The sequence below is a fragment of the Falco cherrug genome, chromosome 7, assembly GCF_023634085.1.
Source record: "Falco cherrug isolate bFalChe1 chromosome 7, bFalChe1.pri, whole genome shotgun sequence".
NCBI lineage: Eukaryota > Metazoa > Chordata > Aves > Falconiformes > Falconidae > Falco > Falco cherrug.
Genome location: NC_073703.1, coordinates 5075545 through 5098809, shown reverse-complemented (window position 1 = coordinate 5098809; position 23265 = coordinate 5075545). Strand labels below are relative to the sequence as shown.

Genomic DNA, 23265 nt, shown 5'->3' with positions numbered 1-23265 from the left:
ACCACTAGCAGATTTTTTTTTAAATGGGTTTATCATTTAGTGGCTATGTCTCAAAGGAAGTTGAAAGCCTGGGTTCTCTTTCATTTCCAAGAAAACCAGTAACCAGGTTTAGAATGAGCAGCCTTAGTGTTCACGCTAACCTGTATCAACACTTTAAACCAAAACATGCAGCTCTCATCTTTCTGGGAGTAACTGTTTAGGGCATCTTGTTGATCTGAGTGGTGTCACTGCTTATAAGAAGCACTGAATCAGACTCCGAATTCATAAAACTTTTGCTTGAAGAGCAAAAACACATCCTTGGTTAGAAGGGCTGATGCTTTGCAAGAGTGTTATGCAAATCCATGGCACTTACATACAGGTAGACATGCAGAACCTAATTAATGCAAATACTGCACATAAATATCCTGGTTTCTTGCATGCCTTCAGCCGTAGAGCGTACGTGGGATTCTAAAAGAGGGATGACTGATTTGCAGTCTTTCACCACAGTTATACAGATGGAGGAAGGCAGCGTGGGTTGGTTTGTCTACACCAAGTGTAAGCCTATTGACACGATCCATTTTAGTGCATACAATTATTGGCAGTGTGGTTGACATGTGGAATGTATGTATGGCTTTTTGGAAAGTGGACTGGAATAGGATCGGCCTGGAAGATGCTATAAATACCCAATTTATGTTCAAATGCTATATCCCTTCCTTCAAGTATTGTGGACTTCCCCCTTTCTAGAAAAACAAGTTTTAAAGAAACCAGCCAAACTCAGTGTAGAGATGAAAAGAAAAAATGGACTGTGCTACCTGTCTGCATCCTTGTGGCATCCAGAGACTGTGGAAATTGCTCTGGACATCCAAGTGCAGATATTTGAAATATATGCACAGAATATGTGGACCAAATTGAAATGATTTGGGATAAAATTCTGACAGTTGTTTGGTCAGATCTGTATAGCTTGATCCAATGCTTCATTGTCCTGAAACCAGTAAGATTTGTTGATACAAAGTGGTATGGTTTTGACTGTTCCGAGTATGTTTTGTGCCTAGCGATGTAAAATCAAGCTCTTAAATGCCCAGCTAGCTAGCTGTCATGATGGTACCTGGAGTTTTGATAACTGGAAGTGAAAGTAAAACAGCCAACTGCATGCTCAGTTTTGAAAATTAATGGGCTCAGCTTAAGTGAATGCATTATGAAGATGCTTAGCAGTATTGCAGATGCAGCAAGATGATATAAGTAATAGCATTTGGAAATGTATGTAAAGAGTGATCAACATCAGAGAAGCTGCTGGTGTCACAAAGTGAGACTTCAGCGAGAAATGGGTTATCCCTCCAACAAGCCTGGGCAGCACTGAACTTTTTGGGCAAGGGTTTGTCCTTGTGCAGGTGCCACATTAACAGTTATAATGTCTTGATTTTCAGGTTCTCCAAACTTATCACCAAACCCTATGTCTCCAGCACACAATAATCTGGGTAAGCATGTGATCTTGAGAACTGTATGCAATTATAGTCAAGATAGTGACATATTAATGATGATGTTATTGCTTGAGGTTGTGCACTTTTGATGAGGTGGAGAGCACTGTTGACATTCCTTTCTGCTAATCCTCTTTACTGTGATGATGGTGGTTCATAGTAACTCTGTGTGAAATAAAAGACATCTGAACTCTGAACTTACATCAGAGAATTAAATAAAACCAGGAAATGTTGGCAGACAAATAGCAAAAAGGATGAGTGGAGGACTGCGGAAAAAACACACTTGTTGGATTACATGAATTTGCAAGGAATATGTCCCGTACCTGTTCTGCTGATGGGTTTGTGTTCTTATATTTTTAAAGGACACAGACTGGGGTAAAGTTTTGTCTCCTGGAATTTACTTCGTAAATTTGTAGTGTTTACTGGTCTCTTTTACAGCATACCAGAGCAACTTGCAATTTTTTGGTATTTATTAACTTGGTGTTACATTCATTATAGGGCAGATGCTGTTATCCACATATTGTGGACAGGGGGCTGAGGTTCAGAGTGACAGTTCTGCCTGCACCCCTTTGCCAGCTCGCGCAATCAACTGCTTTGGTGAAGGGCAGCCAAGGCATTACATTCTCACATAAACCCAGTGCAGGAGCAAGCCCAGGTCCCCAGCAGAGCAAGTATGCCGTTACGCAGCACGGATGGGCATGGCCTTGAGGGTTTAGGTGGCAGTGGCTGGGGACTCCTAACAAAACTGGGTGCTGGGATGTGTCAGACCACAAGGTAACTCTACCTGCAGGGCATCCCTAGACCACATAGCAGTAAAGCAGCCCAGAGCCCTTGTGTCCCAGTGCCCTAAACCACTGGAAAAACTGATGTTGCAGGAGTTTAAGTTACTAAGGTATGAAATTGAGCAGGGTAAAATGGAGGCGGCAGCTGGTTGGTGGTTGTGTGGTTGGAGAGTCCAAATAAATGGAGAGAGGGCAGGAATGCTAAGGTATGGAGAGGTGCAGAAGTCACAGGCAGCCTTACTTGAACATCAGAGGTGTTTGTGGGGTCTTAGGTTCAAATGAGCCTGGAGGAATGTTGTAGGTGAGATGCACAAACCACAGACGCACTGTGGGATTTTTCTGACCGACAGCCAGTTGGTTTTCATCAAGCAAACTCAAGTTACAGTGCAGTCTTGAGTTGTCTTTCCCCCACCTAACCCCATGCTGAGCGCCAGGGAGATAGTCCAGCCTTAAGTGCTATACCAGACCACTGAGGTCACTGATTCACTCCATAACCTGTAGACAGTAAATAGGAGCAAAGCTGAAGAAGAAGGAATAGCAGCTGAACAGGGTCTTTACCTTTGAGATACTGTTAGAGGTTGTGTGGCTATCTCTGAACCTCTGTTGTCTTCTGAAATGGCTCTGCCCTTGATTTTCATACCTACAGACATAAAAGGTCTGATCTTCATCAGTTTGAGCTCTTAGCCTGTTTGAAATTGCTCTCAATGGTCTGTCATAAAAAGCACTCATAGCTCTGGCTAGGTGCAGGATCAGTTCTCTAAATGTTCATTAAGCCAGCAGACAGAGGCCACTTGAGATTACTCTTGAATAACCATAGCCATAAAGTTTACATATGCTTTTAATCCTGGCACAGAGCACTTTGACACTGCTCCAAAATTTGTCAGTCATTGGCTGACTTGTGGATATCTTGGGGCTGTTGAAGAGGGGATTTCTTTTCTCTTTTTTTTGCCCCCCTTTTTTTTGGTAAAGCATGAGATATATTGCCACAGTGCCACTAGATTTTTATTTGCTTTAACTGTTAAAGCCTAAGAAGAGAGTGCATAGCTGACTTATTTTTATTCCCGCTTTTCTTTTTTTGTTTGTATCCGTTATACTCCAGTGTGCTGCCTAGGAGTTGATGAGAATTTCTAGCAATTTTTTTCAACCTAAAAATAAAAAGGCAATTACATGTAACAAACCCAACCTGGCAAGTTGACTGTGGCATCTGCCTTACATAAGGAAGAAAGGAGTTTCTAGGAAAGAGGCCCCAGTGCATATTCTTTCTAACAAGAATGCTGGTTATTAACACATGGTGCTCAGCTGATGGGCCTCTCAGATGTCTAATGTGCTGTCTGGTGACAAAATCTAAGTAGGAGCAGGTGAAGCTGGTTAACCACAAGGAATCTTTTTGTAGTCTAAGGAGCAGACATCAGAAAAGCATTTTAGCTTACCAATATTAGAAGATACCTTTAAGTTTTGCAAGCCAAATGTTTATTCCTCTTAGGCAAGAACTTCCACAAATTAAGAATGTCTTGTCTCTTCTAAAAAAATTTACTGTAAATTTTTGCATCTGAGGAAGTTACAAAATAAAAAAATGAAGTGGCATGTAGCTGAGCAACTCTTAAAACTGCCAAATGGCAAAATTGTCATCAGCTGTACTTGTAGATAGGCCTGTAGATGTCATGTCTGAAGGAAGGAGCTGCTTACAGCAGGGTAGGTGAAAACACCAGCAGCCCAGCTGACCTTCAGCCTGATGGTCTCTGCAGCCCAGAAGGGGGTTGCATGGGCTGGGAGAGCAGAACTTCTCATCTCTGCAGGTTCTCTCTCCACCTGGATGTTAGTTGGTGGCTGGTGGCCTGCAGTGCTCCGGCTTTTGCTGTGCTATAGAATTGTGTGGACAAGTAGAACACTCCCATGTCTGGAGCTGTACTTTGATCTGCAGAAGTTTAATCTGGCTTTCTCGGTATGTTTGTTAAGGAGATTGAATAGAAATTAAAAAAAACCACAACAGTACGCAATGAGGAAAATTATCAGCAAGTTCTCAGTGGCAAAATGTGGTGAGCTTTTGCAGTTTTGCCATTGAGAAAATAATGTCACAGTATTGATGTCTGTTTATTTAACCAGAACTACCTGAAGCTTTTAAGACAGTTTACTTTGTGTAAGCTGAATTTTGGACTTAAATCCCATGGCCGTATTCCAGAGAATTACAAAGGTAATAAATTAGCATGAAGCAAACCAACTGGGACAATAGAAGTAAGGTTTGTTTGAGGTGCAATGTATGTATTTCAGCAGAAAGCTGTAAGACTGTGCTATGGGATTGAGGGAGTTTAGGGAGTTTCATCTTTCCGTTCACAGGCGCAAAAGCGTTGCAAGGTAACATATTGGGATTTTATTTTTTCCTTCATTCAGCTTGGGTGTTTGATTTGGAAGCATTCTCATTTTGGTCCAGAATTTCAGTTGTCACATTTTCAGTTGTCAGACATAGGCTTTAAATGGAAACTATAGCTATCCAATGATCTCTTCTGTATTACTGAAATATGAACTGGAGAAAATACAGAAAAGAACCAAAATGAAAGGAGATTTGCCAGCATTATGTGGACATTCGGAATGAAGTCAGGGAGTTTACACTGGCTGAGGGCCAGGCCTGCGGTTGCATGCATATTGTTATTTTGGAGCGAGGCAGTCCCTTGGTGTACAGGAAATCCATTGTCAGTGTTTGCTCCGCAAAAGACTTGACGCAAAAGCTGTAAGTGAAATAAGCACATACCCTACGGTCAAATCCATCAGGAACATAAGCCTCTGTTACTCTCTGTGTTGAAACGCTGTTTCCCAAAGGAGTGAAAAGGCAGCCCTTCTCAAAGTACAGAGGGGAAGGGAGCATGCACGCCTATTTATCTTTCTGTTTCTGAGGAAGGAGTTAGAATTAATGTGGCTGCAACTAATACCACTGGAAAACATGTATCAGTAATTTCTGATATACATTGTGAATCAAATGCATTAACTGAAAGTAAGCTAACAGCTGTTCTTAGGCGTAGAGGGCACGTTGTTGAGAGTGCAAAGCAGCCAGCAGATCTTTTTTCCTCCACAGCTGGACAGAGAGTACTCTCGTGTTGTAGGGAAGATGCAGTATGGGTAGCATCCCAACACTCGGTGGACATTTGTGAAAGCGAAGCTGTAGTGAGTCAAGGTTGAAATTGTATAGAGATGATTCAGGCAGGATTTGCTTGGGTTTAGTGCATCATGTTTTAGTTGATTGTGTACCCCCTCAGGATTCTTTGGCTTTAGTGGAGCTACGTTCTCTTACTTTTCCCCAAACAGTAAATCCATGAATTGAAAATGAATTTTCAGTACTGATCTAACGCAAGAGGAGGCTTGCCCATCCCATGACAGCTTAAGCTGAAGCCTAAGACCACAAATCACTGGAGAAAGCAGCATTGTTAAGAGCTTGGTTGCATTTTTTAGAGACAAGTTTTTCTTCAAAATAGGATTTGTTGGTTTGTGTCTTTCCTCAAGTTGCAAATAAGCCGGAAATAAGATTTCCGTACATCCTTCAGTGGGGAATCCACAGTTCCCTTGAGTCGCAACCAAACGGAGGTGGTTTCTGAAGGAAAGGACCACGAAACCATAGAGAGCAATACAAGCTCTGGTGTTTTTATAACTCGAATAGTACCCATCTGAGGACATTACTTAAGGATCAAGAAAAGTTGATTTGTTTTTTCTGGAGCTGAGCAGCCTTACAATTAGAAAGGCACTGGCTGTGGAGTAAGAGCACAGTCATGTGGAGAACAGTCTGTTTTCTTAAGTCGGTGGGCACACCTGAAGAGACTCTGGTTAGTGCTGGTATTTGCTGTACCTCTATACAAATGGCACTGGTGTCGTGAAGCCCAGAGTCAGTTGTGACGTGTACAGACTGCTGCTGCAGGCCACAGCCGCTAATTGATGAAATGAGGCTGGTATGGGAGAAATATGCCTGATGTGGCAGTTTCCAGTGGGAAAACCAAGTATGTCATAGAAGAAAAAAAGGCAGAGACGGTAAACCTGTGTGGCTCCTGGTTGCGTTTGATATCATCTGTGCATCTCAGGAGAGGGGCTTGCTTTAAGCTATAAAATTATTTAAAATGTGACGAAACAGCAGGTATGCTTACCAGATCTCTTAAGCTGATGCAGCAACCCCTGTCCTGTTGAGCTGCCTTCTGTTAGCTTTTGCTTTGAACATTATGTCCTTTTCCTTAAGAGGAGGATACGCTTTTGCTTTGTGGGTGTAATGTGTGGAGGAGAGCAGGAACATTGAGCTTTGCTTGTGATAGAGCATTTTTCTTTCTGATGATACAATTAAGGAAAGAGAGAGACTGAAAGAAGCTGGGAATGGGTGTAAGGTCCAAAATTCACAGACTTTGAAAATCTACTAAGGATTACAGAGTTCCCCAGATTCACTTTTACTCAATTCCTTATTTGCTGTCAGCAAAGTTTGTAACAAAGCAGAAACCGAAGTTTTCTCATTGTTAGCTACTTCGGGAACTCATACACCACAGTAATAAAGAGGAAACCAGCATGTCTTTTGGCTAGAGCCAGGCTCTTCAACCAGTTTCTAAAGGTTACAGAGTAACAGCAGGTACCAGATGAGAAATTACTCTCAAACCTCTGTGGAGACACTCTCTTCAGTGTGAGAGGAAGCTGGGATGCTAAAAACCTATCTTTGACTTTTGGAGCTGATCTGTTAAGCCCCAGATTTGCTGAAGCCTTGCAGGAGCAACAGATGGGAAAGCCTATGGAAAAAGCTGGGGTTTGCTGCTTGATATTAACTCTTTGCCCAGATGGGAAGCTCTGTGTTCCGCTTTTAAGTACCATTTGAGTGAGGATGAAGTGATAAACTGGGGGGAGGACTGGAGGGAATTCTTCTCTCGCTTTTAATTCTTGCATTGAATGTGGGGAATAGAGCACTTATCAATTAGCTTCGTCTGCTTTTCACTTCCTCTGCTCAGCAGATTCTTGGCTCACAGCAGGGCTGGGCACCATCTAGTGCATTATTTCCTGGAAATTTGACCTGAGCCTTCCTCTGCTGAAATCTCATTGGATTTAGTGCGAGCAATTAAATCATTTGATGCCATTTGAATGTCCTACCTTTCTTGTGTATGAAGTATTGTCTTCCTGAGATTGCCTCAGCCTGCTCATGAACTTTGGTCCTTTCACTTCGCTCCACAGGTTGAGTCAAACTATAACCCCAATAAAAAAGGCGTGCCATCATCTACTGGGGAACTGTATTTCTTTTAATAATTTGAGATCAAGTGCACTGGAAGAAAGTATCTAATTTTCAAATCACTTTGATGCCAGTCTTACATACAATTTGATGCATATTTCAGACAGCTGTACTGTTTTCATCAGTGCCAGAGAAACTGTGACAGAGTCAGTAAGAACAAAAGTTGGACTTGGTGTAAGTGCACAGCATTAGGGTTCTGGAGACCTGTGTTACTGAAAGCAGATTTGTGGTCTGCTCTTCCTGTTTCTTCCTTTTCTCTCCTTTTCTCCTTCTTAGGGTACTGGCTACCTAAAAGTGATCCCACATTTCATAGTAAAGCTAAGGTTATTTTTTAAAATTTTCTGCAAGTATGAAGATAGTTAAGTGACACCCCGCTTGCTAAGTGACTAATATCTTCGCCTGTTTGTGATTGTTCCATGTGCCAAAAGCTTCAGGAGTGATGTAACTTTCTAGCTGCAGTCCATTAAAATCTGTCAAGTAATTAAAGTTTGGTGGTTAAAGTGAGCCCAAGGAATGAAGCAGAACAATATTTCAAAACAGTCGGGTTTTTTCATCCCCCTTTCCCCGCCTGAGGGCCTGTGATTCATTTTGCTTTTTATTTTGTGCAGATCTGCAGCCTGTTACCTACTGCGAGCCAGCTTTCTGGTGCTCGATATCCTACTATGAACTCAACCAGCGAGTGGGAGAGACTTTCCATGCCTCTCAGCCCTCTATGACCGTGGATGGTTTCACTGACCCATCTAATTCTGAACGCTTCTGCCTTGGTTTACTGTCTAATGTGAACAGAAATGCGGCAGTGGAACTCACAAGACGACACATTGGTAATTTCTGTTTCCTTGGTTTAGTCAGTGTCTTTCAAGGTGGAAGGTGGAGACCTGTGTGTAAAGCTTTTTATCTAGCTGATCGGCATGCAGCTCCGTCAGTTTCAGAACACTGCAATGTTTTAATAGCCATGGTGTTTTAGCAGGCTAATCTTCCATAAAGGAACACTAATTGTGGTTTTTCATAAAAGTATAATTAAAACAATGCACTGAGGAACACTAAAATTGCTGCATGTAATAGAGACAGAATTCAAACTTCTGCATGCACTCTTCTGTATTTGGATGGATGTTAGTGATAATCTGCTGTATTCATTTTCCCTCCTGCACTGTTTTGTTTTCTAACTGACTGTTAGTTTATAAATGGAAACTTATTTCCTTGATTTTCATCTCAGTTTCCACTTTTCCTGCTTATACTGCAAAGTAATGTTCAGGGAGTTTTTCAGTTAAACTTGGGCTAAATAGACTATCTCAAATTTATGCAGTTTTAATAAAAAGCAAAATTGCTTATGCTTTGCTGTGTTTTCTGCTGACTTCTATAAAAAATGAACGTGGGTTTTGTCCTAATTTTTCTCCCCTTTATACCCTTTCCTGAGCAGTAAACTTCATACAGGAGCATCTTTCTTTGCTTGTTTCTAATATGATTTCTAGGACCAAAAAAACCCAACCCCCAACACCTAACCAAGATTCAGAAATCAGACTTTAAATTCAGCAGGCTCCTTAAGCTCTATGGAAGGATGAAAGCAATATTCAGCTAGGAATGTGAGACCGCAGCAAGTCTTTATTTGAGCAACAAGGATGTATTCCCAAAATTGGTTTCTTTATTAACTGAGATTTTAATAATTTGTGTAAACTCCTGTGGGAAACACATGTTTGTCCTTGTATACAATATGATCTGAAGCAAAAGGCAATGATTTGAAAATGTTGTATAGTTTAATTCCAAATCACTAAGTAAGTAAACAAACACATTGTATCCAGCTGCGATGACTTTCAGAAAAGGTTGAAAACCATACGTTAACTGATAGAATGTTCGTATGGAAAATGTCAGACGTGCATGTTAGAGTAAGCAGTCTGTGAGGTGGTGAATGGATGCAGTCCAGGCCGTGATTTACAGTGGGACCGGGGAGTGCAATTCTGACTTTATAAATTGATCCTCCCACCTCCCTCACCTTAACTCGCTCTCAGAGCAACTTTACGGCTCCCCGGTGGGAGTACCCATGGGTCAGAAGAGGTGGTTTTCATTTTCCATCATTCATAGTTCAGCTGCTTTTGGAGAGCTGTCTCGTTCAGAGGTTGCCTACGTCTCTAGCAGCTCCTCTTGCAGACTTTGCAGATGATTGTTCTAAGCTAAACCAAAACTGTGCCATGTGTTTCCTAGGAAGAGGAGTAAGGCTCTACTACATTGGCGGCGAGGTGTTTGCCGAGTGCCTTAGTGACAGTGCCATTTTCGTCCAGTCTCCCAACTGCAACCAACGCTACGGCTGGCACCCAGCAACAGTTTGCAAGATTCCACCAGGTAAGGATGCCTTAGCGGTGATCCTACACAGACTTCGCTTTTGCGAACAGGGACTTGCTGCGGAAAGCTCTACTCCTTGTTGAGGTAGGCATGGGTCTGCTGACCTCTGTTCTGGACCATAATCAGAAACTTTTACCCTGTTATAAGCAACTTGACAATTCAAGCAGGGAATTTTTTATAGCATGAAGATAGCTATAAAGGAAGCTCCAATAATTGTTTGCGCTACATTCATACACGTAGGAAGAAACAGTACTTCAGGATCTAAGCAGAACTAAGAGTAGAATCTGCCACTTGTTCTGTGCCGTGTTTTATCAGTCCATTATTGCATAGTAATTATCTGAAAATCATGTTTATCATTTTGTTTGTACATTTAAGTGAAAGAATATAATGTAAGACTTTTTTCTTAATTTAGCTTCACCCGTAATAGGTTTAAATTGTTACTTTTATCTGTTCTGTAGCAAAACTTTCCCCTACGCTTTGTGAATTAGTTTTATTCTAGGGAAATCGCATTTGCAGGCACCTTGTTGTTCTGGTTACAGCAAACGTATGCTGAAAGATTACAAGGGAGTTTATTGCATCTATCTGGAAAGAAAATGTTTTGCTGTTAGACACATGCAAGAGAGCTAGTATGAAAGGATGCCATTTGAAATGGAATTTACCTAGTTAGCTAGGCTTACAAAAGTTAGGTTTTTTACAGTTAAAAGTATATATGTATTTAAAAAAAACTATTTAATTTAGAAGTAATTGAATAAAGATTGTCTTTCTTTTGAGAAGAGATCTATATGCTGCAAGCTCTGGCCCATCTTAATGGGTTTCCTTTCTCAGATGCTTAGGAAGCAGCTGCCAGTGTTGCAAACATGACTTAATTCTCCAGCCACATCACAAGAGTCCACCCTGGCTGGAGTCAACATCTGAAGACATAAACAACCCACACTTCCGCTGTGGATTCATCTAAGGCACATTTTTTGGACTGCAACTCTCCCCACTTTTGCCACAGTCTTTGGCCGCCTTCTTAGACTCATCATCAAATCTTTGTGGGGTTGAAGCAGTTTCTTCACTCCCTTGTTGACATGATCAAGTCGTACCCGCTCCTCCCAGGCACAGTCGTGGAGAGACCTCTTCCCATCCCGTCCTGAAGTCTGAGCAGCTTGGCAGCCTGATCCTCATCAAGTTTTTTGCTTCCCTTGCCATAGCACTTTCTCTGCTCAACCTGGCGCTGATGCTCTCACCTTTCTTATTTTCCCCCCTTAGACTGCAGTGTGCCTGCCACGGCTTCCCGTCAAACCCTCTGCAAGATGCACAGCTCTTGGGCTGTGCTCTTTTATGGTTACAAAAATGGGTGGCTGCTTCTGCAGCTGATGAGTTGTTGCATGCGGTTATGCTTTGCTATACGCAGCGTGACCCAAAACAGATGACAGTATGAGTCCAGCCCAGGAGAGCAGGCTCGGAAGTGATCTTAGAAAAATACAGTTTGTCGCAGCCCAAGTGGTTGTTTTTCAGACTTGGCCCACACCTAATCCCAAATGAGCATTAGTTGCGTGCCAGGTTTCAGAGCTTCACTTGTTTATGGTTATCCGGGAGGAAGCAAGCATAGTGACACGTTGGTTTTTTTTTTTTAAAGAGTTGTTCATTTAAGCTATGATGGATGTTGTTGGATTTCACCTTTATCACCTAAAAACAGTGGAATAAGTTGTTCTCAGTCTTAGCTGGGACTAAACATTGTGGAAAAAACTCCAGTTTTAAAGGAAAATTCTTTGGCACGTGATAGTTAAATTTAAGAGAGGATTATAGCAGAAGCAGCTCTGCTAGCAGCCTTTTTAACCCTGATGACTGGTTTCTGGGTTACCAGAGAGGTTTCACTTCAGAGCTTCTCCGTTACTTCCGCTGATGGACACCGTGTAAAGCCAACACCGGAGATTCCGTATTTTTAGCCTGTGCATTCCTTCCTTTCAGGCCCTGTAGTGATTGCCCTTGTGAAGCATTAAGGTCATAGTTGGGCTTTTAAATTGCAATATAAGGGAAATATGTGAAGGAGATAGGAGGAGGTTCTACATGGGGATCCCAGGTCTGGTCTCGCAGATTGCAATCTGCTGTGTGGGCACTAGCATCAATCGTTCTCTGTCCTGTAACACAGTTTTCTTCCTTTTCAGCATATGAGCTGTGGAAGTGTGGCAACCGTGATTCCTTTTTCTGAAATCCTGTGTTTAAACAATCTGTATACAGCGTCGCATGGTCTGAGGATATGGAGAAGCAACACTTGAGTTTCTTTTCATCCTCAGAAAGAAATGGATTTCTTAATCTAGTTAAGCTAATGCCTTGGTCTTGTCATCTTCTTTTTTCACAGGTTGTAACCTGAAGATTTTTAACAACCAGGAATTCGCCGCTCTCTTGGCTCAGTCTGTAAATCAGGGCTTCGAAGCTGTGTACCAGCTGACCAGAATGTGCACGATTCGAATGAGCTTTGTCAAGGGATGGGGAGCAGAATACAGGTCAGGCCTTCTGAATGAAACTTTGCTTGTGCTTGCCATCGTCACCCCTGTATTTCACAGCCTGAGGCGGTGTTCTGCAAAGCTGCTTCAGTCAGCTTTTAAGGTGATGAAGAATTAGCACAGAGTCTCTTCAGGTTGTAGCTGTTGAGAGTGGATTGATCTTGCCTCTCGTTTTTCCCATCCTATTTGTGTAAAACATACATCGTGTGATATACCTGGAAGACCACATGTATTTGGTCGCAGAGCCAAGAGCTTTAGCTGAGAACAGCTGATGAATCCAGATGGCCAGTGTAGGAGCTATGGCTTTTTTTTCTGCTTAAAATTATATGTATATTGGATAGTTTGAGTGTCTTGTGACTACACTGCTATCAGGACAGGATCAGTGGGAGTGCTTCCTAACAGATTTGGGTGGGGTTTGATGCTTCTTTTATCAGGGACTAGTGGGATTCAAATAAAAGCAGATTGGCTTGAAAATCTGTATTTGGAAGAACTGTTCGAGTTGCTTCAAAGTTACAGTTAAATCTCCTCATCCTTTCCTTAGTGCTTGTTGTAGGGCAATTGCTTAAATGTGACTGGAGGTAGCAGGAGAAGCAGGGTTACTGTTTTCTCTGGTGAATATTGATGATATAAAACCGAGGTGCAGTAGGGTCTGATGTTTGGCATCGGTGGTGTGGTTATTCTGACAACACGGGGACAGTGGAGGCAGGGTGAGGGATGGAATACTTCATAGCTTGCGTTGCTGTTGCTCCACTGCATTAGCAAGCAAATGTCTCTAAGTAGCGAAGGGAATGAAATCAGCGTTTAACAGTACAAGTAGGGGAGATGAAATTCGTTGGAAAATTAAGGTCGTTTTATGAGAGAGAAAGCTGGCAGGGATTTAAGCCAAATGTGATTTTGAAATACTTGACTGTATACCCTTTAAATCTGTGGCCTTATTTGAAAATCTGGGGGCAGTCCCTGCCTCCTGGAGCAGCAAGGCCGTCTGCTGGTGCTCCCCTTTCACAGCTGCCGGCAGCAGACGGGGGAGATGCCATAGTATCAGCTGGAGCCCGGGCCCTGCACGTTACTCTCCCACTTTCTTCATTTCTCCAGATGTTTGGAGTCCATTTTGTTTTGAAATTGTCGTGCACCCAGGCCAGAGCATTTCAGCCCTGGCTTGCAGCCACGGCTCGTAATGAAATCCAGATGAGCATGACTTACGGAAAGTCAACTATCTCATTTAGAGTATTGTAGTCAGTGAAACCCTACACTCACGCTGACCGCACCGAAGCTGCTCTCCTGCTCCTTCATTTCCCTGCCGCAAAATACTACATCTGATTGCCTTTGTCCGAGCACGTTTATTTGTTGAACTGATTCATATATGAAAACGTTACTGGGGGAGCGGCCTCCAGAGCACTGTCCCAGTGATTTCTGGTTCAGCTGCTTAGCCTTTTGAGCAGTCTAGTTGTGGGGTGTTTAGTGCTCAGGAGTGCCAGGGATTTGGTGGAGGGAAGAGGGGAGAAGCCAACTGCATAAGCAGCCTGTGCTGCAGAGGTTCTCCTCTGTCCAGCGGGAGCCTGGTAGAGCAGGCTGAAGGCACGGAGAGCTTTGAGGGTTTGCCTTTCCGAAAGGCTGGAGCCAGCGTGCTGGTCGCCTAGGTGGGAAGGCAGAATGAAGTTTGCCGTGATAGATGTGCAGTGGGCAGAAGCGTGGTAGCCCTGTGGGTCGTGGGTTTCTGTGCAGAGGTGCCAGGGCGGCTGTTGGACCGCGGCGTTAGGCTGGTTTCGGGCAGCAAAGTGCTCTGCGCGGAGGGGGACTGGGTTTTCCTGGGACCCACGAGGTCTGTGTGCTTCTTCCTGACGGAGCGAGAGGTGCTCTGCTCTCCCCGACCGTCCTGTGGTCCTCCTGCCGGAACAGCTCAGGAAACACCCTTTAATGCCAAACACCATGAAGCGGCCGCGTGGGACAGGCCCTGCCCACACGCCCACTCCCGGGCACTGGTGGCCCGCCAGCCCCGGCCGCCTGAGCTGGGGATGGGTGGGGTGCCCGAGGGAGCTGCTGCTCAGAGGGTTTGAGGGATCCGGATTCACCAGCAGAGCGGGCTACAGCCCTTGGCCAAAGCCTTGCAGAGCTGTGCCCTCTCCCTGCTCCTCGACCCCGCCATGAGGGGGCCGGGATGGCGGTGGGAGCGCAGGGCAGCCCCGCGGAGCAGGGGGTCCCCTTTACAGCAGCGGTTTCTCCCTGGGCCCCGCAGGCTTCGGCTTCTCCCTCCCACAAACAGATTCCAAGAACAGCTTCTGTGGGAAATGAGGGTGTAAAACAAAGCTGTTTCCAGGCTATTTCTCTCTCTCCATAATCTTCCTCCTCCACAGCAGCTGTCCCTGCCTCTCTGCCTGGAATAAGGCTTAGGCCACCCCTCAGCAGAGGAGGGAGAGCTCCTTGCCCTGTGTCTCGGGCTCCCTTCCCTCCCCATCTCTTCCTGCTTTACCACCTGAAGACACTGCATGGGGTCTGGCCTCAGGGGCAATACAGAGGCGGATAGGAGAGGAGGAAGGTCTGACCGCAGCCACCAGCTCTTGAGGGATTTTAAAACGACATTTCTGCTTTTCTGATAGGTTTTGCAACTTTTTACGCTCTGCAGCATTTCTGCTTCTTTTGAAGCAGCTGATGAAATGCAAATCTGTTGGACTGCCCCGTACACAGCATGTGTAGGGTAGGGTTCAAGCCTCCCGTGCATCCTCCCAAGCTGTGCGAAAAGGATGCTCAGCGGCAGCTCTGGCCACACAAGGAGAGGGCTCCGCAGGGCTGCGGGAGGGAGCCTGGACAGCTGAGCGGGGATCTCTCTCCATCGCTTCCACATTCTGCTAAAACCTAAAGATACAGTAAAAAAGAGAGTATCCTTGTCTTTTATACATAGAGAAATTTTAACATATTTGGTAAACTGCTTACGTTGCTATTTAATTAGGCAAGGTCTGCAAAATAAAACTGAAGAATTCTGCTTAGATAAACACCTTACTTTCTCTTCAGGGAATCAGATGTTGCCTGTTTTCAGGAATCTGAGTAGTAAACAGGTTATGTAGTGATCCGCTCCCTTGGGATCATAAGAAATGTAAAGAGAAAGGTAGGGTTTTTAAAAGCAGTTGGCAGCATAGGCCAAAAGTGTGTTATAGAGGAGAGAGACATTCCTTTGGCCCCACATGCAAGACTATTGTCTAAGCAGGAAAGAATGCTTCAGTAGCTGTAAAACCTTTTCACATTTGCAAAGTTTTGTAAGTCACATTTATGGTTTTTTTTTTTTCTTCTCTCCCCCCCAACCCCTTCTTTCTTGTAGGCGGCAGACTGTGACCAGTACTCCCTGCTGGATTGAACTACATCTTAATGGTCCTTTGCAGTGGCTAGACAAGGTCCTTACACAAATGGGCTCCCCGAGTATTCGTTGTTCCAGTGTCTCCTAAGGAAACATCTCCTGGGGGTGGGTGGGGGAACAAAGACTCTGGAAAAAGGAATTGGCTTAACCCTTAGCAAAATGCATAGTGCATAGTCAACAAATTCCCAGTTATTGAAGTGATGAGAAAAAAAATCTGCTTTAAAAAAGAAAGTGGTTTTCTTTGTTTCATTTTGTGTTTTTTAAACTAAATGCCCATTTAAGCCACTTCCACTGAAACTGTTAGCACTTTGGTTACAACGCTATGGGCCATTGCAGTTAGAATTTGAAGCTGAAGTTTATAATGATAAAAAAGTGGACTTTGTTTTAGCGGAGAGAAGCCAGTGCTCCGCCTCCAGCCGTGCCGTGCCTGCCTGGCCGGGCGCTCTGTGCTGGTGTGAGCGTGCAGGAGGCACCAGCAGCTCAGAGACTTCCCGTTTGCCTCGCACAACTCCAGCGTGTCATGCAGCATCTCTGAAAAGCCAGATACCGTGGGACATTGGGATGACTCTTGCTCTTGCACTCCTGTCGCCATCCACCTGATCCACACCAGTCCTCCCTGGGATTGCAGCAGCAGGGGAAAAGGAAGCATTTAAAGCACACACAAGAGCTAATTCCCCCGGTAACATTCCCAAAAGGAATCGATTTCCCACGCTGGACTGCTAACAAGGAGGCAGAGTCTTGTTTCATGTCTGAGGGATGCAGCTGATACCCTGATGGGCTCAGGCTGGATTGCCATTGAAGCAAAAGGCCAAACTTAAGGCTTCCTCTGATATTGCTGCAGCAACTTTTGACTTGAGCTGCTCACAGACGGACATTTGTCATGTGGGGAGCTCTGGCTGGATAAATTAAGCCTTTGTTATTGTGCAGTCTATTTGCATTAACTACAGAAAGTTTGTATTCTATTTTATCAGTATTTTGAATGGTATCTGCCACTTCTGAAGTCTTAGGGGCTTAATGAATTCTGTGTCCAGGTCTGTCTAGTAATGGAAGTCAACAGGCCCTTGCTGCCGTTTTCAGAACATGCCATTTAATAGGTTATCCCATGCTGTCACGTGTGACTGCGCATGAACCAGGGCATCTCAGACACAAAACCTCTCTGTTTAAAACTTATTTCAGCTGATTAAAATGCTCTGAGATGTGTTTTTGCCTGGAGAAATTGGGAGAGTGTGTATTTACTTGTATTATAAAATGTTCATTTTAAACATACATGCTCCAGACTGTTCAATATTTTTTTTTCCCTGCAGCAACTTTCATGGCAAACAACTTCTACAACTGGAAAAAACCCTTAGCACTTGTTTTTATGGTTCACATTTGCCAAATAAGTCTCATAACTTTGTCAGTGCTCTCCAATTATCTGTTTCTTTATATCTGCATTGAATATCATATGCATTTGTGCCAAAATATTAGAAGGGGGAGGGGAGAAAGTGATAATCAGTTTCCTATGGAAATCCTTTTTTCTGCCTTTAATTTTTTTTTATATATATATATATATATATATATGAAAGATAAACACACAAGCCTAGATCTGGCTCCGGGAAGGACAGACTCGGATGGACTTTACAATGGTTTGTGTTAAGGCTTTAGCCCTGCAAATTTTTGTGCTCCCAGGTGTGAACGTGAGCGGCCCCACTGAGTTGGGTGGAAGTTTCCCTGCCTGCTGGGTTGAGGTTTGCAGCTTCAGAGCACCTGGGTCCTGTAACGGGGTGCTGGCTTGTAATAGCATTTCCAACGCTTACTGGGAACTCCTGTGTCCCTGCCTTTCTGTGGAGAGGGGCTTTTCCGACGTGCTTGTTCCTTTGAGACCACTCTGTCTGTCAACCCCACCACCTGGGTTGCAAAAAAACCAGCACTTCTGGCCTGCAGCGTCGGCAAGATGGGTACAATGTACCCCTTGCTTGGTGGGCACGGGAACAGCTGACCCAAGAGGCTCGGTGCCCGTCTTCGTTTTGCCAGGTGCGTGAAGGGATGCTTTGGAGAGAGTCTTCTAGAAACAAGACATTGTATTTTGTAGATGAAATCTAAATTCTGAGGAAGACTTTCAGTGGTGGATGTGCTTCTAAACAGTAACAGGCACTTTTCAATATCCTCTTGCGGAATTTTGACTGGAGCTTTCACTGTGCAACACGGCCTGTATCATAGTGCTGGAGGTTTTCTAGGATTTTTAATTCCTATTTTTATTTTTGTTTTTTCAGATATTTGCAATGTGTCTGATTTTAGTTAAATTTCTGATTGCATGACCTTGTGCAATAAGAGGATCTGTATTTTCTGTTTTCTAGCCAGTAGAAATACTTTAAAAAGTATTTTTTAATACTTTAAAAAGTAGATCTATCTGTCATTGCGGATTGATTTGGCGTATATTTCAGATACAGGTTTCTAACATAGTTGCAAACAAAAATTTATCCTGACTTTTGTGGAAGTATTTGACTTGCTGTTTTAGTGAGAGAGGCGAAAAAAGTCTGCCATGTAAAATGGCCCCAGTTTTCCTCCCTCAGTGTCTTTAAGTCATATTTGCTTATTTTAGTGAACAAACTGTTTTCATTGCCCGCATAATCACGGAGGAAGTTGGACTCTGTGCTGCCTTGTGCATTAGCAACAATAATGACATCTTGAATTGCAGTGTCAAGAGTTCATTCCACGTGATGGTGTGCGCAGGAGCCCGGCCTGACCCCAAGGCTACAAGCTGGAATAAACCCTGACTTTAATACGAAGTTCGCACACAGATTCACCTCTTCAGCCAGACTAAGAATTGGGCCTGGATTTCTGCTAGGAACCAGATTTCTATCTTCTACCTGATAAAGGATAATTAATTGCTAACAGTTATTAGTAGAGGCCTTTTGAAGAGCAGGATTCAGATGATGCATAAAAACTTGGGTTAATCTCACTTCATCATCCCTGAAGTAAAATGACTTCAAATGGAAAATGTAAGCTGGTCTAGCAGTACAGTCAGATAAAATTGAGAAGATTATCTCCACTAAAGTATTAATTTCCTCTCCTCCCCTCTGTTTGCCTTCTCACTAATTCATAAAAGCTTTCTGGTTTTTCGAGTTACCTTATAAAGTCAAATGGAAAGTCCTGTACCACGCAACAAACGAAAAGCTAAAGGTTGGGGAAGGGGTGTGATCCAAGGGACATCAGGGCTGAGCTTCCTTTTGTGTGGCACGGTCGCAGCGGATCGTAGCGATGAAAGCTTGCTCCCCGACAGAGCTGAGACGCGCTTAATCACGCCGCTCACGTGGACACTAACGAGAGGGAAGAGGTAGCGTTCGGCTGTAGGTCGCTGTAGGCAGCGGTGCCGCAGAGCTGCGCGTTGCTGCTTCTTGGTTTTACTTTTTTCTAAAACTTTATTAAAGTAGCTTTGATATGTAGCACAAATGTATGCGATCGTCCATGCCCTAGCTTAGATTACGTGTGTGTCCTGGAATATCTTCTCATTTAATGGTAGTCTTGGCTAGTTTTACCAGGATTTCATACATTTTTGTTACTAGCAGAGAGTCACTAGCAGGAACTTTGACTCTTTTTAATTGGTGTAGCCATACACAAGGGCCTGGCTGCTGGCAGATGATATTGATGGCCTTGTGGTTTTAAATGACTGTGGTGATTTTTTTTTTATTATTATTAAAGTATTGAACTGATTTGCAGTTTGTATTTTGTGTTAAGCTTGTCTTGGAAGTAATCCAGTGCTGTCCATTTGATTTAATTGCCAGGAATCAGCATGTGTATGTGCAAAAGATGGAGAATCTCATCATAACAAATTTCCCCAAAGCTCTGGCTACCCATATACGCCACGAAAAGGCTGCTGGGGGGTAACCTTTGAGAAAGAGTTAAATCGGTTTCCTCTCCCCTGAAGGATCAGCATAGTTTGAACCATGCAGAGGACTCCTTTGCAGGGCGAAGAATATTCAGGACTCCATCTCAAGCAGCAAGTATTGACATCCGTGCCTTGTGCTGCTTACTAACTGGAAAAGCACAAGGAGCAAGAAGAACACAGCTCAGTGAAGGACTTCAGCCGTATCCCACAGCATCTGTGAGCTCTCCTAGTTCTCTAAGGTACTGGATAGGTAGGAGGAGCGGAATTTCACAAACAAGCTGGTAAGCTAGAACGAGAAATAATTAGTCACTATATAGTAGTTACTTGAGCGGTATGGTTAAGAAGTTCAGTATCCGTTTTTTATTATGTACATGCTCTTGTATTTATGTTGTCTTTCTTGAATATTCAGATGAATCGGAAAGGGCCATTAAAGACTCAAGAGTATTAAATCTTTTGTATGTTCCTTTCTGACGATTGCTAGAAATGAGGCAGTTACTGATGTGAGAACAAGAGGCTCACCTCAGAACTGCACAACAAACCCTCGCCAGTAAAACTGAACAAGGACTTCTCCAGCGGACGCCTTTGCCCGAGTTCCCGTTTTATCTTTTAACAACCAGTCAGGTTCCCAGCTGGGCCTCTGAATTGTGTTCTTCAGGTCTTTTCAGATTTCTGAGGCTTTAAAGAGACAGTAACGTACTACTCCGTAAATGTTTTGGTTCATCTTGCGTTTCCTCTGGTACGTGGATACTGGAGGAATCTGCACCAGTCTCTGCTGCCGAGATGCGTCTCGCTCCCTCTCCCAACGGAGGCAGCCTACTTTCTTCACGCTAGGTCGAACTATCCCCCCCTTGATGGCTATGTACGAGCATGCTTGCATTAGTGTTTAGTTTTTCTTAACCTGAGATTGTATGTTAATGACTGGTGATGTCACCTACATGCTTTAGCTTGTTAAGCATTATTCACCTATTTTGTTACCGAAGGCCTGTACTATGTATGCCCTCTTATTTCGTATGTGAAACTGTAAGTTCTATTTTTGACATTTTAATAAACTTTGATTTGAAAACTGAGGCTTATGAGAAAATAAGGATATTGGCAAAATATATTTAAGGACAAAAACTGGAAGCGTTTGGAGTTGTGAAACCACAAGTAATTCAGAGAGAGCAGCATCTTTAGGTACGTATGATGAAGGCTGTTCCCAGTAATTTGCGTGAGATCCCAGTTACAGGTAAGATCTTTATTCTTCTTACAGTTTGGACAGCTTGGTTTAAGAATTTAAAGCCAGATATAAGAAATGATTAAAAAAAAAAATGCAACTAGTTCTTTTAACTAACGGGCTTCAAAGGTGAGTAGAAGTGGAGCACTGTGGCTTAAAGGATTTATTGTCAAAATGCTGGGGAGGTCAGACGCAGCTAAACGCTCACCCTGCCTGGTACACCGAGCTGGGGCTGTACTTTCACCTTACAGCTGTGAATTGGGAAACTCAGAAGTGCAGGAGCTGCAGGGGAGTATTTACCGCTTTGTCCTCAGTGTCTTGTCACCAGGCAGAACCCTGAAACACCTCTGATGTCTCTGTGTTGAGGAACTGAAGTCCCGTGATGGAGACCCGTTAAACCTCTCCGTTGTTCGCTCCTGCAGAAGGGAGCGAACCGCCCTCCAGCGGGTGGGTGGGCACAAACGTGGGCTCTGGGCCGCAGTGCGTTTGCGAGGAGGTGTGAAGTTAATCTTCTGGTCCAGCTCGGTACGTTCACCCAGTCAGCGTGTGCCGCCTTGCGGAAAGACATGGCTTCTCTCAGGCCTGGTTAGAAGTGCCCCACCGTTCCTTCAGTTCAGAAGAGCGATGGTTGGAAGAGACTACTGGAGGTCTCTAGTCCAACCTTGTGCTTGATCCAAGACTGTTGCGAACACTAGATCAGGTCAGCTGGGCTTTTGTCCAGATAACTCTTCAAGAAAAATCCTACAAAAGAGATTCTGCCCACCTCCTCCCCAGATAAGCTGTCGCATGGCTGCATCTTGTTCCTAGGGGAAAAGTTTTTCCATCTTAATCTCCCAGGCTGTATTTTTGGCTGTTACTCCTTGCTGCAACAGGTTTCTCAGGTCTATGGTCTCTCTTTGCGCCGGTGATGCCGCTCCTCCCTGCCACTCAAAGAGGCAGAGTTGGAAATTAAACAGCAGCCGAGCTTGAAGAGCAGCAGCTGCGCAGCGGTGGAGCCCTTTGCACCCACACTGGTCAGCTGGAGAGAGCCGGACGCCGTAGATGTGTCCCTGCTGCCTCAAGGTGACTCGGCCAGGGAATGTCCAGCGAAGCAGCTGTTCCAGTTGAAGGCGGGCAGGTCAGGTGCTACACTGGGGGGAAAAATACACATATACTGGCGTTCAGCTGGCCTCGGAGCGGGCATTCTCCAAATAGCATTGCGAGCTAAGCCAAGGCACACTATGATCTAATTCTGTGAACTCCTAATGTTCCTCCTAGGGTTTCACTGAAATTCAGATATTTTTTGTTGTTTTTCCTGACAGAGGATTTACGAGAATACTTTTTCCACTCACTTTTCCAACAATGTGGTAATAAAAGGGTCTCGTCCAGGTTTTGTACTGGGGTTGCCAAAACTCAAGTGTGATGTAGTAAATCGGCTCTGAGCTGCGAGTTCTGCTAGTTGTCACCTGAATATATCACGGATTTCAGTATCAGTCTTCTCATCTGTGGTGAAAATGGGAAGCTGAAGCAAAGTACAGGTTTGATAAATGAAAAATCTCAAAGCCTTAGCAAAAAAAATATATATATATAAAAAAATTGACATTGCATGGCTGTTTTAGTTCAGGCAAAAGTTGGGTAAAAAGCAGTGGGTCTGTACTGGCAGGGAAGTCTTGCCAAGTGTCATCCCAGACCTTCCTGAGGACTGCAGCCTGGCTTGTACAGCCACGCCGGAATGCCGGACCAGAACTGGGAATGCCGGACCAGAACTGGGAATGCCGGACCAGAACTGGGAATGCCGGACCAGAACTGGGAACGCCGGTGATCGGCTGCCCTGAAGCTAGGGCAGCGGGGCAGGCCTCTGGTTTAACACTGGAGAGGGGTGGCTCTGGACTGAGGTTTCCACCCCACCTGCCTGCCTTCTCCTGGCTCAGAGGAGGGGTTTCTCCTCCCTGGGTTGCACCGGGCAGGCTGCTGGGGGGGAGGGAGGGAAGAAGGTGGAAGCAGTGACAGCGAGCCCCACCAAGGCTGGGAACCAGAGCCTTAACACCACAGCACCCACTTTACAAAGGATATAAACCTTTTTATCTTTTTTTTTTTTTTTCCTTCTTCTTTTTTTTCCTATAATCTACTAATTGTGGGTGTTCAGGACAAACGTTCCTGTAGCCTTTAGTCAGAGTTGGAAGTTGACTAGCAAACAGTGGCACATACTTGCAGTTTGTCAGTTTAATTTTACTCTCAATGTATTGTATTTATAATTACCCAGCAACTAGTTTAATCACAAAAAGAACCGGCTACAGAGGAAGACAGGGCTTGGCCTCAGAAGCTGTATGGCCTGTTTCATATAGGTAACAAAATCAGTACCAGACAGCGTAACGAAAGCGCCTTTCCTCAGGTCAGAGAGCAGCGGTACTGCAATGGAAAGCCTTCCAAGGCCAGGAAAACTAGAGCGTGTTTTGGCTGTATTTAAGGACGGATTAGTAGAACTACCAAACCTGAATGCTGAAGGCGATGGAGCCGCATTTGTAATAGATAGAGTCGTAACTGACTCCTGAATGAGTTTCTCT

General features: G+C 44.1%; 1 protein-coding gene across 3 annotated transcripts in view; it reads left to right on the top strand.

Annotated features, from left to right (window-relative positions):
- The window catches only part of SMAD3 (SMAD family member 3), an 80222-nt gene extending 59645 nt beyond the window's left edge, over positions 1-20577 (top strand). For all 3 annotated transcript variants that reach the window (XM_005435585.4, XM_055715129.1, XM_027800238.2), the window contains exons 5-9: positions 1404-1454; positions 8081-8293; positions 9669-9806; positions 12151-12295; positions 15606-20577. In XM_005435585.4, coding sequence (XP_005435642.1) covers positions 1404-1454; positions 8081-8293; positions 9669-9806; positions 12151-12295; positions 15606-15729 — 671 coding nt within the window. In that variant the 3' untranslated portion in view covers positions 15730-20577. The remainder of the gene's footprint in view (positions 1-1403; positions 1455-8080; positions 8294-9668; positions 9807-12150; positions 12296-15605) is intronic.
- The last annotated feature ends 2688 nt before the right edge of the window (positions 20578-23265 follow it).